The following is an 18,310-nucleotide window of genomic DNA, read 5'->3' as shown; positions in this document are numbered from 1 at the left end:
CTTTCACTACTATTAAATTACAGTTTGTTCTGATACCTCATTCTTCCTGACAATTTTTTTTTCAAATTTCCTTTAATATTACTGTCCATTTGCCTTTCCAAATACACCTTAGCCTTTTAAAAACTGAATTCTGTAAAGTATCATACTGGCATATAAATATAAATATTGTGTTTATATTTTGAAAGTCGCTAATATAAATATTGTATTTATATTTTGAAAGTCTCTAATATAATCTCTGGAATAACCAAGAAAGAATTGTCATCTTTTTCCTTTTTAGCTCTCTAGAAAGCTACCTAAATATGAAGTTGTGTAAGATGGTAAGGAATAAAGTCATATGACAAGGCTGGAAAGAGGCATAGGTTTTTTCTGGACCACTTTTCAGTTTAAAAAATCCACTTTTTATGGTAAAAGCCAAGTGTGTATAAGGATTTAGATGCATATATGCATAATTAATGTTTTTGTCTATTTACATATCAATCAGAGCACACACTTACATACATTTAGGCCTTGATTCTGTGCTCAAATGTTTTCAGAATTCTAGCTTTGAGAAGATACAGAGCAGCTCAATTTGAGGAAAAGCAGGAGCAATCAGGAATGGGTTCAGGCAACTAATCAGCATTATTGTGCTTTCAAATAATGCATGCCAAATGATTATGTAAGTGACCTTTTCTTAAATGTTTTTAGATTGATGGTTCTATAATAAAATAGTATAAATTATTATTGTGATGGATACAAAATGACTAATTATAAGGTAAGTCATGCAATTAGTACTATTTCAATGCTTTTTTTTTAATTAAGTCGTTTGTACATAGATCATAAACACATTTATGTCATTATGGGATTCAATGTGTTAATTATTTGCACAAATTGGAGTGCTTTTTTCAATGCTTTGCATTTAAAATTAATGGGATTATTTTTCTTTAGTCTTAGTCAACCAGATATAATATAACAAATGCTACCAAGAAAAGCAGTGATCTAAGAAGGGGATATTTCTGATTCTAGACAATTAACATTCTGAAAAAAATAGTGTTTTTTAAGTTATATTATACTTTAATTTCTACAGCAAAAAGATAACATATGAAATAAAAATCATTTTGCCTACCATAAATACCCTTAGGATCCAGGGTAACACCAGAATAACTTTCCCTTTTGATACCTTCTGGCTAAAATAAAGGCAGAAAACATTCAGTTAAGAACATAATTAAATGTATATGATTTGAATTCCTTGGACCAACTTTTCTGGATCACTTTTCCAATGAAAAAGTCCCTTTTTGAGGAAAAGGAAATGTGTGTATAAATACTTACATGCAAGAATAATATTTTATGTCTATTTACATATTGATTAGCATAAACACTTAAATAGAAGTTATTGTAAGCCAATAATTGATCTAAATGCTTTGCACGTGTCAACCCATTTAACCTCTACAAACCTCTATTAGGTAGATGCTATTATCACTCCTATTTGACAGATGAGGAAATTGACACACATGGAGATCAAGGACCTTATCCAGTGTCACACTAGTAGGAAGTAGAGGAGCCAGTTTAAAAGCCAGGCAGCCTCACTCCAGAGTCTGTGTGTAGAAGCATGATGCAAGGACACTTAGGAATGCCTTGCACAAGATAAGTCAATGCATGTTTACAGTAGTGAATTTCATCACTAAAAGCAGAACTCAGAGAAGGACGAGCCAGAAGACCCAGCCTATCATTAACTAGCTGTATGACACTTAGCAAGTATCTTATCTTTTTTCAATTAATATTATTTTTAAGTGACAAATCATAGTTATATAGGAATCTTATCTTACTTTTAAATAAGATAACATGAAAACATTCAACAGACTATGAGTAAACATTACTTAACGAATGATGGTTTTCTTCATTTTTTGACCTGTTTATTCATTTATAAAATGAAAAATTTTCTAGACTCCAAGTTCTTTAAATTCAAGGACTGTGTCTTATTTCTTTCCAGTATCTAGCATAAAGTCTGACACGCACATTTTAAGACATACTTTCTGAATGTGTTGTTGAAAACAAAATCCTAGAAAATATGAACCAAATTGTTGAAATAGGGTACCTCTGCATGTGGGAATTATTTTTTTAACTTTTTTCAGTATTCTCTATTTGCCACAATTTAAAAAATTTAAGGATAATTTTAGACTTACAGAAAACTACAATAATAATACCAAAAAACTCTAGGATAACCTCCATTCAGATTTCTCAATGGCCAACATTTTGTTATATTTGTTATTGTTTCTGTCTCTGTCTCTCTTTTAAGCAAAAGTTGTTGATAAAACTTTTATTTTTGGAATGAAAAAATTGTTTTTAAAGAATTATAAAAAGTGTGTTTTTCTTACCACCACTCGTAATGTTTTCACTAAGATTTCTTTTCCAAACGAAGTCTCCAGTGAAAAGTTGATGTTGTGGAGGCCAATTTCCAGAGGAAGGACAGTGAAGGTCACCAAGTGACTGGAGGAGCCCTCTATTCTCTGGCGCACACACTTGGAGGGCTTTGTCCCCTGGTGATCAATGGCTGAGCTTCCTGATGTGCAGATTCCCTCCCCAGCAGATATTTTAACACAGAACTGAAATAGCACCAGTGAAGAATTATATCAAAATACTTTACCTCTAAGAAAGTTTACCCTGATTATGTTTGTCTGGATACAAACACTTCACTGGTGCTTTAACAATTTTCAAACAATCCCTTTGATTCAGATTTCCTAACACACATGCACACTTTGCTGTAGGACTTAACAATGTGAAGGAATGTGTAGAAAACACTGTACTAGCTCAGAAACAACAGTACTAGTTAATATTCATAACACACAAAGTGCTCCTATAAACAATAATAAATGTATACACCTATTGAGTGCTTACTGTGGACCAGGTACTATATTTACACGAATGAGCTCATTTAATCTTCAACAATGAAGTAGATAGCTATGATTATCCCATTTTTCACATGAAGCAATTAGAAAAGGAAAGGCTAGGTGCTTTGCCCCCTAAAACAACTGACTCCATGAAAACAAGAGAAAGAATATGAAGATAGTACATAGGATGTCAGAGTTAGCGCATGAGAGAAGAACAACAAATGGCCAATGGACAAATGAAAAGAGGCTCAAAATTGTTAGTAATCAGGGTAATTAAATGGAAACCATTTTGCTCTATCAAATTGGCAAAATTTTACATGTATTAATAATATAAAGTGCTTTCATGTTTTCAAATATGTATGTAGTTGTATTCATTGTGTACATATATTATGCCATGATTTGCTTTTTTGAGCAACATTACATTTTTGAGCTTTAATAAAAATGATGCATGTAGTATTTAGTCCATTCACTTCAACTTCTGCTATTATTGATTATATGAATAAAGGAAAAAACATTCATCTAAAAAATTATAAGAATGTGAGGAATCAAGGCTACTCACATACAGTTGGTAAAAATGTCAATTAATGTAGTCCTTTTGGAGGACAATTGTGGAAATATTTAGCAAAAAGTAAAGAGTTCATACTCTTTAGCCCAATGTCTCATTCTAAAACAAAACATCTATCCTACAGAAATACCCACACATGTAGTAAGATATGTATTCATAAGTATGGACTTCAAAAAATCAATTATAATAGTGAAAACTTGATAACAACCTAAATGTCTTCAATAGAAACATGGTTAAATAAATTATAGTATACCCATCATGTGAATTACTATGCTTCTTTTAATGTAATAAAGTAAATCTACATACACATATACTGACATGGAAAGATATCTCTGATGATATTATTAGCAGGAACACAAATTGTTGAAGAGGTACATGTACATATATGTACATATCTCCTTTATACACATATGACTGGGTGAACTGGGGAGCCTCCACTGATCTCACTCCTCCTGCTGACCAGAGTATGGCTTCTGTGTCCTACCTATCTACTTGTGTCTACCCTGAATCACAAGTGGTAAGAAAGACACCTCTTAACATGATTTGTATTGAAAAGTGAAATCAGGCCATTGCCGCAGCCATGACGCTGAAATGAAAGAAGAAGAATCAGCACCACTTACCGCCGCTGCAGCAGCCCCCATTAGCGAAGAGGGAAGAGACTGGAGAGGAAGAGGATGGGAGCCCCGTTGGACCACCCAGCCTTCTGGGCCCTCCCCCCATGGCCAACGGAAAGCCTGGTGATCCCAAGTCAGGAAATCATAGAGTAGGAGAAGGTATTTGGAACAAATATAACCAATAAAGAGCTTGTATCTAGAATGTATAAAGAACTCATCCAGTTAAGCTTTTAGGAAAACTGACGAAAGACCAGAACAGACACCTTATGAAAATGGAGATCTAAATGAACAAGAAATGTGAACAAGCACTCAACGTCATTGTCATCAAACAAATGCAAGATAAAAACATACCACTTTGGAACTCTTGCATGCTGCTGGTGGGATTGTAAAATAATGTAATCACTATGGAAAAGAGTATATTGGTTTCCCACTTATGACAGTCCCACTTATACCCCCCAAACTGGAAGTAGGATCTTGAAGAGGTATTTGCACATCCATGTTCATAGCAGTACTATTCACAAAGCCAAGAGGTGGAAGCAACCCAAATGCCCACTGACAGCAGAATGGATAAACAAAGTGTGATGCATTCATACAGTGGAATACTATCCAGCTTTATGAAAGAAGAAAATGCTTTCACATACTACAACATGGATGAACTTTGAGGACTTTATTCTAAGTGCAATAGAAGTACAGTGGGCCAGGTGTAAGGCTCATTCTATTATCCCAGAACTTTGGGAAGCTGAAGCAGAAAGAGTACTTGAGGTCAGGAATTTGAGACCAGCCTCAGCAACAGAGTGAGACACGGGTGCACGCCCAACACCCATCTACAAAAAGTAAAAAGATTAGCCAGGCACAGTGACACACTTGTAGTCCCAGCTATTCAGAAGACTGACAGAGGAGGATCACTTGAGCCCAGAAGTTTGAGGCTTCAGTGAGCTGTGATCACACCACTGCACTCTGGCCTGGGTGACAGAACAAGACTCTGTCCCTAAAAAATAAATCTTTTTAAAAGGCAGATACTGTACAGTTCCACTTATCTGAAGTGTCTAAAGTCAAATTCATAGAAACAGTAACACAGTGGTTAGCAGAGGCTGGGGGAAGAGGGATTGAAGAAAGAGAATTGTTTAATAGGTACAGAGTTTCAGTTTTACATAATAAAAAAGTTCTGGAGATGTTTTTCACAACAAGATGAATATACTTAACACTACTGAACTGTACACTTAAAAACAGTTAAGATGGTAAATTTTATGTTATGTGTTTTTTACCACATTAAAAGATAAACTAAACTACCACTATTCACACTCATCAGAATGGCAAAATAAAAAGGGCTAACCATAAAAAAAAAAAAAAAAAAGAGAAGAGAAAAATGAAATCAGCCTTACAGTGGTGGATTGTTTTTGCTGTGACAATGAAGATTGATTTTTCTAGTTAGATTATATTGCAAACATATATAACATAAGTTGAATAAGCTAAATGTGAAGCTCTTTTATTAAGATAAAAATGTATTGATAAAGGGGTAATAAAATGGATATTTTTATTTTCCCAATCTTCCTAATAATGTTGGGTTAAACAAGAAATGCCTATCTCCAGAAATATGAAAAATAGGAATAGAATTTATGCTGGACCCTCTCTTATTCCTGGCAATACATAATATTTATCCATAGTTATTAAGCCATAATTATCTAATAAGTTAATTTTTAATATATTTTTATTTTATGTCTGATAATTTTAGAAACTTATAATATGCCATTTTATCAATTGTATGCTAATAATATTTGTAATGACAACTAAATCCACAATCATTTGATACTTAGAGTCTTACAATAATGGAATTTAAGAATATTTTTAATGTATAGATTTTTGGTTGCAACTAAGTATGATAGAGTGATCAATAGAAAAAATTCAAGCATAAAAGATATAGCATTAGGGGAGTGGAATGGAAATATGAGTTCATTGAGAAAGGTATAATATGTAATCTGTTGTTAAAAGATTATTTGAATATTTAAAAAATGGATTGCTATGATATTTAGGTTCTGCTATATTCACTTAAAAGTTTGATTTAACAGTTTATTTAAAAATATCAATATTTAAACACTATAAAAGTTGCAGAGTATCATTTTTTTTTAAAACATGGTAAAAAATTTTAGATGCCAACTTAAAAATGTATCAAATGAGTGCATAGTTTTGCCAAAAACAATTTGGAGGTTATGTAAGCAAAATTTTTGGAGACTACTGAAATGCTCATCTCTAAGAATAAAATTACAGCCTTTAAAAAATATAATTAGATTTCTGTACCATGCTGAATTCCCATATAAAGTTTAGTGATTGTGATTTTCAAGTGAGATCAATAGTCTATTGTATAATTCTCTGTAAGGGTGTGCTGGCAAAGAGAATATGAATGATGGGTCCAGCCATGGTTGGAGTTTTTCACAGATTGAGCCCTGGAGTAAAAGAAGATCAAGGGAATTGACATGATTTTAGTCAGTGTGGTTATACTGATGGTTCATGAATTCTAACCTACACAAGAGGGCTAATGAATAATGACAAAGGCATTCAGTCGATGGATTAGAGATTTCAAAGATGCTGCAGATCTGTAGCCATGGGAACAATCTAGTTAATGAGTTAGAGGGGGTGGAAGCAGGTTGCGATTTGGATGGAGGATGTTTGAAATCAAGATTTCGAAGAGAATGACAACATCTACAATGTGAAGATGAGTATGAATGGCTAAAATGGAGGAAAGGAAAGGTTTTTTAAGACTCAGAAAGATCAAGGGACTCAGAGTCTAGGTTAATAAAGGAACTAAATGTAAGCTCACCTTTCTCTGAACTTCCACAGTACACTGTATATTGATTATCCTAACAGTTTATTCTTGTTTTCTTTTGTTTGTTTGTTTTTGTTTTTTAGTAGGTCCAGGCTGGGTTTGAACCCACCAGCCCCAGTGCATGTGGCCAGTGCCCTACCCACTGAGCTATGGGTGCTGCCCCACTTTATTCTTCTTTAAATTTAAGTTACATTGATGTGTACTTTTCTTATCTCTTCCTGCTTTCTTCATCCCTTAACTTATTAAGCTGCACATCTAGTAATACTCATTGTAAGTGTTTGGTTTATATTGTTGGACTAAGTTGGATTTTTCTGTGTGTGTGGTAATTTCTCTAGTAGAATTCTCAGAAAATCAGAGAATATTTTCTTTTTTCCATTTATTCTAACATACCATAAATACCTACTTACAAGCATCCCAGAAGTCCTATAGTTGTAAATAGTTCCTTTCAATTGGATCTGTTCCCCTCGTATAACAGAATATGGTATGTTCATTTCCAAGAAGACATCTTTGAATACCTTTGCCTTGAGAGTATCAGCAACACATATACCTTCAGCCCAAAGTGAAAGCAAAGTAGAAGCATATTAGAGAATTCCTTTAATGCTTTGTTAGCACCAGAATGTCTCACATTTGTTTTAATTCAAGGAAAAAAGAACTGGATCATGTTTTTCCCTACATTATTACCTCGTGTCCTTGAATTTTCTACTTAGTGATCTTTATTTCAATAATTGCCAGGCACAGTGGCTCACGCCTGTAATCCCAGCACTGGGGGAGGCTGAGGAGGGAGAATTACTTGAGCTCAGGAGTTCAAGACTTGCCTGAACAAGAGTGAGACCCTGACTTATAAAAAAAAAAAAAAAAACAACCCAGCCAGGCACTATGGTGAGTGCCTGTAATCCCAGTGGCTTCAGAAGCTGAGGCAGTAGGATGTCCACAGCCCGAGTTTGAGGTTGCAGTGAGCTATGACGCCATTGCACTCTGCTCAGGGCACAGGATGGGACTCTGTCTCAACCAAAAAAAAAAAAAAATGACAACACTTAAGTCCTGGGGAAATTAAATGGACATTAATAAAAAGCCTCATCTTGCTAATCAAATAATTCCTTAAATGAATATATACTTAAGCTTGCTTACCACTATTTGAAATGCCAATGCCTTGAATTTCCCAGGTAGTTAGAGAATCAGGTAGCACAAACTGCAACTGGTTTCTAGAAATTAGAATGCTGACATTTAAATACAGTGGAAAACTGATTAACCCAACTTGACAGAGGCAATCATTAACAGAAATTTTGCTTCATACTACTTTAGAAGAGAGAAAAATATCATAAGACAAAATTATATCAAGTATTAAATAAAAACATATCGAGAAAAATATATTCAGTAACTCTCCTACATAATCATGATTTTAGACATTGCACCTGTGTGATGAGAATTCAAGTCAGAAGGATGCCTTTGAAACACTGTCAATCAAAGCATACGAAACAAACAAAAACTTACGTTCATTGTGAATGTGTTCAAAATAGGAAAGCAAAATAGGGAAGCAATATCACTGCTCATAACAAAAGTGACAAAATTAAAAGTTTCTGATTACTGTTACATATTTATTTACAGCTATTGTCCACCAACTTTGTGTCAGTCATAGTGCCAAGTACTGAGGCACTTATAAGATATAGTCCTGCTCTCAGGCAATGCACAGTCTAGTGGAAGAAATGGTAAAGTAAATAAACTGCATTTCACTGTAATAACTGTACCAATAAGGCATTAAAAGAGTTCGGAGACCGTGTGCATTCATTCAATACATTTATTTTCATGCTTCTATAAGCCAGACAGAGCCAAGTTGTGGATGGAAAATAGTAATCTGAATTCAGTCCTCACCCTCCAGGTATTTACATTTTAATGTGGAAGACAAGCAAGTAAACTAGCCAGTAGAATACTATGTGATACCTGTAGCAGGGTTAATTGGGAGGGATAATTAATACAGTCACTGTTAGGATGGGAGACATGGGGGGAAGCTTTACCAGCAGAAGTGCTAGCTAATGGGCAATGTTGGATGATACACAACAGTGTGGAAGAAGAATGAGAGGGAACAAGGGTAGTGACAAGGAGACATAGAGGACGACTGCAGGCCTGTGGACTCATTCCTTGACTTCTCATAGGAAACGCACTTAGAGCACATGTAGGAAGAGGGAAGCTTGGGGACTTAGCATTGTTCATCTCTGTTTTCAGTGCCTGGTACAGAGGAGGCATGTCATAAAACTGTGTTGAATAAAGAAGTTTAACAAGAAAAGAACCTTCCTGTTTATCAGTGTTTGTTTTATAGTACAGATACTTTAGGATGAAAGCAGCTGCTTAATATGGTTTATAGCACATAGCTGTGTGCAGCAAATGCATAATGAAGTGAAATGAAATTTAACAGAAACACCAATAGTTAATCCTACCCTGGAACTAATCACTAGAGCAAAGTGCATTTAAAAAAAAAAAAAAAGACTAAGCAAAACAAAACAAAATTTGAGCAAGTGGTAGGATCATCTTAACTCTTAAATAAGCTATTGGGAAATGAGTAGTTCTCAGACTTTTAGCCATAATATTTACATTATTCACATCTCTTTCAAAAGAACATGAAAGAAGTATGATACCTTTTGGGAACATGATGAACTTCCCATAACCAGCTTTCTGGAAAATAGCTTCGAATTTCTGGCTTACTTACTGGTAACAGGGTCTTCATATCTGGGGAAAAAAAAAACATACCCTATTATGGAAAAACAATATAAATTCTTACAGCTAAATTTTAAAATATTGCAATCAATCTATACCTTAAATATTTTCTGAAAGGAAACATTTCGTTTAATGCTTTTAAAACAGAACTATAGAGACCTTAGAATTTCTCAACTAATATCACTGACAAAACAAAACATGCAAATATCTTTAATGATTTGTTTCCTAAATTGTTAAATGTTTAATATTGCTGAGATTATACAGGATACTGTTCAGTCTGTAAAGTTATTTGAACTTCTGTAATTTTAATAGTTGTGTTTATATTAGAAAATAGGGAGGATGGGCGGCTCCTGTGGCTCAGTCGGTAAAGGCGCCGGCCCCATATACCCAGGGTGGCGGGTTCAAACCCAGCCCCTGCTGAACTGCAACCAAAAAATAGCTGGGTGTTGTGGCGGGCGCCTGTAGTCCTGGCTACTTGGGAGGCTGAGGCAAGAGAATCACTTAAGCCCAGGAGTTGGAGGTTGCTGTGAGCTGTGTGATGCCATGGCACTCTACCGAGGGCCATAAAGTGAGACTTTGTCTCTACAAAAAAAAGAAAATAGGGAGGTTTATGTGATTCTTCTGCCTTAAGTCTGTGATTTATTCATATTTGCTTTAATAAAAATGGATATAATTTCTGCTTCTGTCCAAGATCTACTAGGACTAGATTTACCCTTCTGTCTTAAAAAATTTTAGAAAACCATACACAGTATATGAAACAATACTGTACAGACATTAGAACATAAGCAGAAGAGAAGAGAAACAGATTAGGGGGATGTTAAAAGCGCTCCAGCTTACTACCTATGGGTGGTTTACAGGCCAGTCCGAGAGAGAAACCCACGCAGAGCCTGGTGGGCTCTTGAAGGTTGTGGCAACACGGATGGGAGTTTGGGAGGTCAAGCTGTCTAGAATGAGGGGCAGAGTACCAGGGAGAAGGGAGTTGCAGAGAATGACTTCCCAGCAGCTGGAGCCAAACCAGATTGGGAAATGAAAAAAAAAAAAAAGTACTAGATGGTTTATTAAAGTGCTTTTTGTAATAAGCAAAAATTGGAAAACCACCTAAATATATACTCTGATTATTCTGCTTAACTGTGTCTCTTAAACATCATCCATTTCTATGAATATTTTTCTACAAAGGTAAAATTTTATGGCCACTTACCAAAGCCATTTAACAATGGCCATGAATTCTGAGAAATGCATCATTAAGTGATTTCCTCATGGTTCAAACATCATACAGTGCACTTACACAAACCTAGATGGTATAGGCTACTATACGCAAGACTATATGGTGCAAGCTGATTGCTCCTAGGCTATAAACCTGTACGGCATGTTACTAAACTCTGTAGCCAACTATAAAACAATGGCAAACATTCGTATATCTATTTAAACTTAGAAAAGGTATGGTAAAAATATGGTACTATAACCTTACGGTACTATTGTTGTATCTGTAGTCTGTCATTAACTGAAATGTCATTATGTGGTGCATGTCTGTGTAAAACAAGAGCTGTCATTCTACCTTTGTTTGTTTTGTCAAAGACTACATATAAGTGAAAAGAAAGTCCTAAAAATTCTGAAAACATATTAATGAGAGCTCTGTAAATTTTGAATATATATTTCATGGTAGAAATTGAAATAAGATTTCAATTTTTATATGAGTACATTTAACTTAATGCTAGATTTAGAAATCGTTTGGCATATTTGATCAGTGTAGTTATAAATTAAATTTTTAATGGTTGTAATATCATAGAACCACAGAATTTTGGAACTCAAAGGCATATTGGTCACAGCTTCTTGCTTGTGGCTCACAGAAGATAAATAACCATTCACGTTTAGAATGATGTGGCTTTAAGTTTATCTTCGGTCTTGACTCTGCTAGTGTACTCTGCATTATACTCTTCTCATGCCCTCAAATGAGAGATTCTTACTTATGAGAGGTTACGATTTATCATTTCTACTTTCAATTGTAAATAAAACTTGAAAATTGCCTTTCTTCATAGCATAAAGTTACACAAAATTCCCCAGATCTGGCAGAGTTCTGATAAAAAACATACTTACGTAGCCTTCCCAATTGTATGTTTTTATGTGATAGTAAAGTGCGGATCTGCTTTGCAATGGTACAACATTCATTGAAAGCTTTGCGGCATATTGGGCCGATGGTAACCCGCGCAAGTCGCTGTTCACAGGTTTCATCATCAACGAGCCGGGCTCCATCGTAGCAACATTTCTTTGGTATTTGATGTTTGTATTTAGCAGCTGAAATGGTAATAATACAAGAGCCCTTGATTATAAATAGAGTTATGACATCTCAGGCTTAGAAGGAATCTCAAGGATATCTGGCTTCTACTGCCATGTGGCTCTGCTACCCACAGCAGCTAGCCTACCCTTGGAACTACTCTAGGAATGGGGAAAATGTGACTTTACCAGACGGTCTGTTTCAATTAGTAATAAATAGTTAAAGGGCTTCTGGCAACTAAGCTAATACTAACTCTTGACACTGGCACTTTGAGTTTAGCACCCTTTGAGTAAAATAAGTTAAATATATACAAGAAGCCTTCAATATTTGAAGATGGCTATCTTCACTATACAAATACTTCCTTCTCCAAGCTAAATATCCTTTTTTTCAGAAAGTTTTTATATAATATGTGCACCTTTATCAATGGCACTGTCCTTCATTGTAAGTACTTGATGTCTCGTTTTTTTCATGTCATTACAATTCAGAATAAAGATCAGAATTAAAATAACTCATATACAAATGAAAGAAATTACTGTATTAGCATCAACATGATTATTAGTGGAACGCAGTTCACAGACTTCCAGTTCAATGTCCTTTCTACTGTAACATGATCAGTTATCATCTTCTATTTAAATAATTATTTAAAAATAATTCCTGTTAGATATATTTTCTAAAGAATAATCCAAAATGTTATTAACTGTTAAATATTTGAAATGGAAGTGATAAATTTTGATAGGTCTGTTGTATACCAAAGTTATTTAAGTGATTAATTTTGTCAGAATAAAATGGAATAATATGATTTTAATGGTTAGATGAAGTACGCAGAGAGAAAATATTTACTACAAATAAAAGCTAACATTTTAAATTTCTTTCTTTCTTTCTTTTTTTTTGTTTTTGGTAGAGATGGTCTCTCTGTGTTGCCCAGGCTGATCTTCAACTCTTAGCCCCAAGCAATCCTCCAGCCTTAGCCTACCTTAGATTTTAGAAATTGAAATAATAAACACCCATTTTTCTTCAGATTAAGGCTATAGCAAATAAACTATTAGCTTTATTTGAATCAACTTTTCTGAGAGAGGCGAGCTAGACCTCCATATATCTTTCTTTTCACCTATTCTATTTGAAATTATATAATGTTGAGTTTTCTCCAGCTTTTGAGTCATGTCACCATAACCTTTTTATGATCACATGAATCTTGAAATACCTGCTTCATGTATTTTCTTTTGCAGCATTCTTCTTGGCCTGAGAATTTCTTTACAAGTTTCCTCTGTTAAAAAAAAGACAGAGAGAGTGATAAAAAGAAAAAAAGGGGCTAAAATCTCAAGAACACTTCCATGAAATTGTTTAAGTATTTAAAATATTCATGAGTCACTCATTCAACAAATATTGAGGACTGCTTCAGATTAGGAATTATGCACCACATATCTAATTTGACTTGTTTTATCTTAGCTGAGCTCATGATTTAGTGTTATATAGTTTAACTTGCTTTTATCTGAATTTAGTTTTGAACCTTGTAACCTTTTTGATCCACTGACTACAGAGAAATATTCAAGCATTTAGCATAATTGTTTTGATGGGTATGCTATTTTCATTATTTGCTCTTTGTGCTACATGATTATAAATATAAACATGAATACTATACTATCAAGCAATATGATTCCTGCCCTTAATGAGCTCACAGTACAATGGGTGAGACAGATGTACAACTAAGTATAAGACTGTGCAGTGACATACTGCTATCATATTACTTGTGAATAGATCTAGTCCCTCCAAAATCCTCCCTATTAAAGGAGGAGGGAATGATTAATTCTATACGTGGAAGAGGTCTCATACAGGAGATGATTATCATGCTAGCTTCTCCAGCCTAATAAAGAAGAAAGCAGTGCCAATGGGTAAAGGCCCAATGGTGTAAAATAGCACAGTGCCACTCAAGAACTACACTGGTTCTGTATAGCTTAAACAAAAGGTAAGGCACAGCAGGGTAAGAGATAGTTGGATATAGTGAAGGAGAAGGTTAGAGAAGGTTTTCAGGACAACACAAAAGAATCTGTACTTTATATTAAAGATCAATGGAAAAATTTAGATAAGAGAGTTACATAGTCATGGAATTCTAAAATCAGCAAAGAGAATATTCTGGAAGAGGGACAAAAATAATGTCCAGGAGGCCAATGATCAATATAAATTTCAGTTATAAAAATGGCAACCAATCCCTTTCCATGCTGCTCAGGGAGGGTCCGTACAGCATTGTTCTGAATTCCCACCCTAACTAAAAGGAAAATTTCCACAATATCTGGAGCCCTTGATGACCTGCAAATGAAGGGGGAGAATGTCCCCAAATTCCTTGCAACAGGAACCCACATAGGGGCCACCAACCTTGACTTCCAAATGGAACAGTGCATCTACAAAAGGAAAAGTGGTGTTTCTGCATCATAAATCGGAAGACCTGGGAGAAGCTTCTGTTGGCAGCTCAGGCCGTTGTTGCCCCTGAAAACCCTGCTGATGTGTGTCATATCCTCCAGGGACACTGGCCAGCAAGCTAGGCTCAAGTTTGCTGCTGCCACAGGAGCCACTCTGATTGCTGGCCACTTCACTCCCGGAACCTTCACTAACTAGATCCAGGCAACATTCTGGGAGCCGCGTCTTCTAGTGGTTACTGATCCCAGGGCTGACCACCAGCCTCCCACAGAGGCATCTTATGTTAACCTGACCACTATTGCGCTGTGTAACACAGATGCTCCTCTGCATTATGTGGACATCACCATCCCACGCAACTCAATAGGTCTGATGTGGTGGAAGTTCTCCACATGTGTGGCACCATCTCCCATGAACACTCTTGGGAGGTTATAGCTGATTTCTACTTCTACAGAGATCCTGAAGAGACTGAAAAGGAAGAGCAGTCTGCTGCTGAGAAAGCTGTGACCAAGGAGGAATTTCAGGGTGAATGGACTCCTTCAGCTCCTGAGTTTACTGCTACTCAACCCGAGGTTGCAGACTGGTCAGAAGGCTGCAGGTGCCCTCTGTGCCTATTCAGCAGTTTCCCACTGAAGACTGGTCTGCAGCTCCCACTGCTCAGTCCACTGAATGAGTAGGAACTACCACTGAGTGGTCTTAAGCTGGTCCTCCACAGCTTTTAAACAAGATGGAAAATAAACATCAGTTTAAAAAATAATGCTGAGCATTTTACCATTTCCTTGGGAGTCATCTGCATTTGCATTTGTGAGGAAGGTGAGCCCAGCTAGATGGAACACATCTGCATTGTTGCGGCCACCTCCTGCTCCACAGCCCAGATCACTCTTCTCTAAAACTTGAAATACCTGTTCAGAAAGGCAAAGTGTTGAGGCTTCTCAGATGTATAAACCATTCTTCCAAAAACTAAAGATATTAGTTGTTACATGATTATAACAAACCAGTGAAATACACAAGTGACTCATTTAACAAATGACCAAAGACCAAATTTCTCTACTTGGTTTCTAAGTTTGTCTTTCTGTTTTTATTAATTTAAATACACATCTATTCAAAATTAAATCCAAAACTACGTCTTAAGCAATTAAGCTTTGGCAATGAATTTCTTATGGTGTTTTGTACATAGACTACATGCTGCAATCATATAATGTCATAAATAAATAAATAAATAAATGAGTAAATTAACAAAGAAATCAGTTTTTAAGTTGCTTAAAAAAAAAGAGCAAAACCTCTTGTGTTTTGAGGGGGAGGGCTCTAGGTTCTAAGTAGATGAGAACTTGTTTACAGGGCTTACTCCAGTTTTAATTTTTACCCCAAATATCCTTTTCTCTGTTTTTAACCTTGCAGATTCTCAGTTTTTTCTTCCTTGTTCAAAGAATTCAAACTTAGAAAATAATAATAGCGGGCGGCGCCTGTGGCTCAATGTGTAGGGCGCCGGTCCCATATGCCGGAGGTGGCGGGTTCAAGCCCAGCCCCGGCCAAAAAAAAAAAAAAAAAAAAAAAAAAAAAATAATAATAATAATAGCTAAGCATAATGGAGATAAATAGGAACTTAAAATAATTGAATAAATTTCAGATTCTTCTTTGCCATAAATTTTAATAGGAGCAAAACAATAGCAACAACAAAAACAAGCCCAGAGGTGACCTATCCAGTCTTCCCTTGTGCTGCTGCTTTAACCACCACCTACTCCCAACCCCCAAACTTTCCTAATTGGTCACGCTTATGCATCATGAATATATCATGGTCATATGTCTATAAATTGCTTACATCTACCTTTGGGAAAACAAAGAAGGATTGGCCTGTGCTTTGGAAACTAATATGAGGATGACTTACTTTCCTAAGAATCACTACAGTGAGTAGATTATACAAAAGCAGCACTGGTCTTCCCTTGATCTTTCTGCACAGCTTACCCTGACGGCCACACTTTATGAAGTACTACATTGAGCCAAACCATAGAAAATTGTGACTTAACTCTCTCCATGGACTTTTTGGCTTTTCTTTGAACTCCATACACAGCACTGTCTACTGCAGCTAATGCCACCCATGAATCCATGTCAGTTTCCATAGTTAGAGACACAGTCTGGCCTGGAGAATATGCATCTGCATTTGGAGACAGGTGAACCTAAAAATTAATTTGAAAGAGAAAAGAAAGTATCATTGGCATGAACAAAACCTTTCATTTTTGTTCGTTGACAGCCTCCTTCATTCAGAAAAAAATGTAGTTGTGATTTATAATTTGTAGCTGACCTGGAGCTGGTTGCCACACTTCTCTTCAATGTTTAACCAGACTGAGTCGGACACTAATTCTGCTGTCTGCTCCCCTGTGACAATGTAATAGACCAGGAGACGGGCTGAAGGAACCATGATCTGTGTCACTGGAATGTTGATACTTTGATATGATGAATCTGGAAGCTTCTCCCTTGTGCCAAAGAGTATGATTTTGCCCTTGGATAAGATCTAAAAATAAACAGTGGCAGCAATAATGAGTTCAACAACAAAACTTGTACTTCAAAATGGATTTTGGAGCTGGAGCAGAAATTATGCTGAAGAAAAATAAAGTGAACATGTATGGGCCTACCATGTGCCAGGCAGGAACTTTAACCTTTGACTCCTTTAATTCTCTTTAATTCTAACAATACACCAATACAGTAGGAATGTTACTCCCATTGAAGAAAGTGAGGCTTCCGATGTTTCTTCTGATTTTAATTCAGAATCACCTAACTAGCAGATTAGCTAAAACTTAAACCCAAATCTGTCTGAAGTCATCACACTGTCACTAAAACCTCCTTTGTTGTCTTGATTAAAAAAAAAAAAAAATAGATGGACAAATGGAGTGCATGTTAGTTGGGGGTTGTTTTAAATTCAGCGATTAAATTCCAAATTGGAGGATTAAGACTAAAAAACAAAATCACAGGAAGCTAAAATATCTTCAAACATCCCTTAAATTGTCCTCAGGGAGCAGGACTTCAGACATGATTTTGGTACACAGTCCATAAACAGTCTCGCTAAGTTTTCATCAGTCAAAATGTTTCTATAGTCAGCATTAATAATTTTCAGTTTCTTCCACCAAATTGTTGGAAAAGCCCTCACCACCTATTTGGCCTGGCATTGAAATAATTTATTCCATTTTGTGGCAACTGTCACAAAGTCTTTATGATATTTACACATTTTTTCCAGATTTCACAAAGAGGCTTGATTGATCCACCTCCTGTTTAATATAACTGACACATTAGGGGTGTTGCTGAGCTGTAGAATTGAAATAGGCATGAAGTGGCTCAACTCTCAGAGAAGGATTTGAATCTTTTCTTTCATGCCAGTGAAATGCTCTTATTTTGAGCTAGGTCTAGTTATGTAAGTTTTGGCCATGAAGTAGAGCAGAGGTAGTGTGATGTAAACAGGCTCTCTGTGGAATAATCAGGCCCTCTTTGGTGAAAAGAGTTACCAGATCAGGAGTCAGAGGTTCTTAGTTCAAATCAAAATCTTTCTTTTCTGAGTTGAGTGACCATGTGAGTATTTTAACTTGTCTATACCTCAATTTCCTCACCTGTGACATTCATGCCCTATCTGAAAGGTTTTTGAAAAAATAATATTCAAATTAGATGATGTTTGTGAAAGTGTTTTGTACCTACAAATGTAAAGGATCACTGTAATGCTTCTATATAAGCAAAGGAAAATGTTCTAGGTGGCGGGCAGGAATAAGATATAAGTCTGTTATTATTGTACTTACCAAGTAATTATAGTGATTTATTTTGTCAATATATGGACTTTTGGCTGTAACCATAATATTCAGATGTTCTCCCACAAGCAAAGCTTTATGGTTTTCAGTCCAATCAATATAAAGGTAACTTTGGCTGAGAGATGAGTATGCTACTGCTTGGTAAACTTTGCTGGCCTGATTTTCTTCTGGAAGATCTGGGGCATCAGTTTTGATCTGAAAAAGAAAATTTCAAAAAGACATGTGGACTGTGATATAATACCTTCTGTAAAACATGCCTTTCACATTT

The 18,310-nt window shown here is 35.7% G+C and overlaps 1 protein-coding gene across 1 annotated transcript in view; it reads right to left on the bottom strand.

Moving 5' to 3' along the window:
• Nucleotides 1-18,310, bottom strand: part of C5 (complement C5) — a 100,618-nt gene that overhangs the window by 46,049 nt on the left and 36,259 nt on the right. The window contains exons 12-22 of the mRNA XM_053564110.1: nt 18,034-18,237; nt 16,554-16,763; nt 16,279-16,428; nt 15,027-15,156; nt 13,047-13,109; nt 11,668-11,865; nt 9,495-9,585; nt 7,993-8,066; nt 7,272-7,411; nt 2,352-2,579; nt 1,103-1,163 (exon numbers count right to left, since the gene is read on the bottom strand). Of these exons, the coding sequence (XP_053420085.1) occupies nt 1,103-1,163; nt 2,352-2,579; nt 7,272-7,411; nt 7,993-8,066; nt 9,495-9,585; nt 11,668-11,865; nt 13,047-13,109; nt 15,027-15,156; nt 16,279-16,428; nt 16,554-16,763; nt 18,034-18,237 (1,549 nt within the window). The remainder of the gene's footprint in view (nt 1-1,102; nt 1,164-2,351; nt 2,580-7,271; nt 7,412-7,992; nt 8,067-9,494; nt 9,586-11,667; nt 11,866-13,046; nt 13,110-15,026; nt 15,157-16,278; nt 16,429-16,553; nt 16,764-18,033; nt 18,238-18,310) is intronic.

The sequence above is a fragment of the Nycticebus coucang genome, chromosome 2, assembly GCF_027406575.1.
Source record: "Nycticebus coucang isolate mNycCou1 chromosome 2, mNycCou1.pri, whole genome shotgun sequence".
NCBI classification, from domain to species: Eukaryota; Metazoa; Chordata; class Mammalia; order Primates; family Lorisidae; genus Nycticebus; species Nycticebus coucang.
Note: the sequence above shows the minus strand (reverse complement) of the source record. Positions and strands in the feature narration are given on the sequence as shown.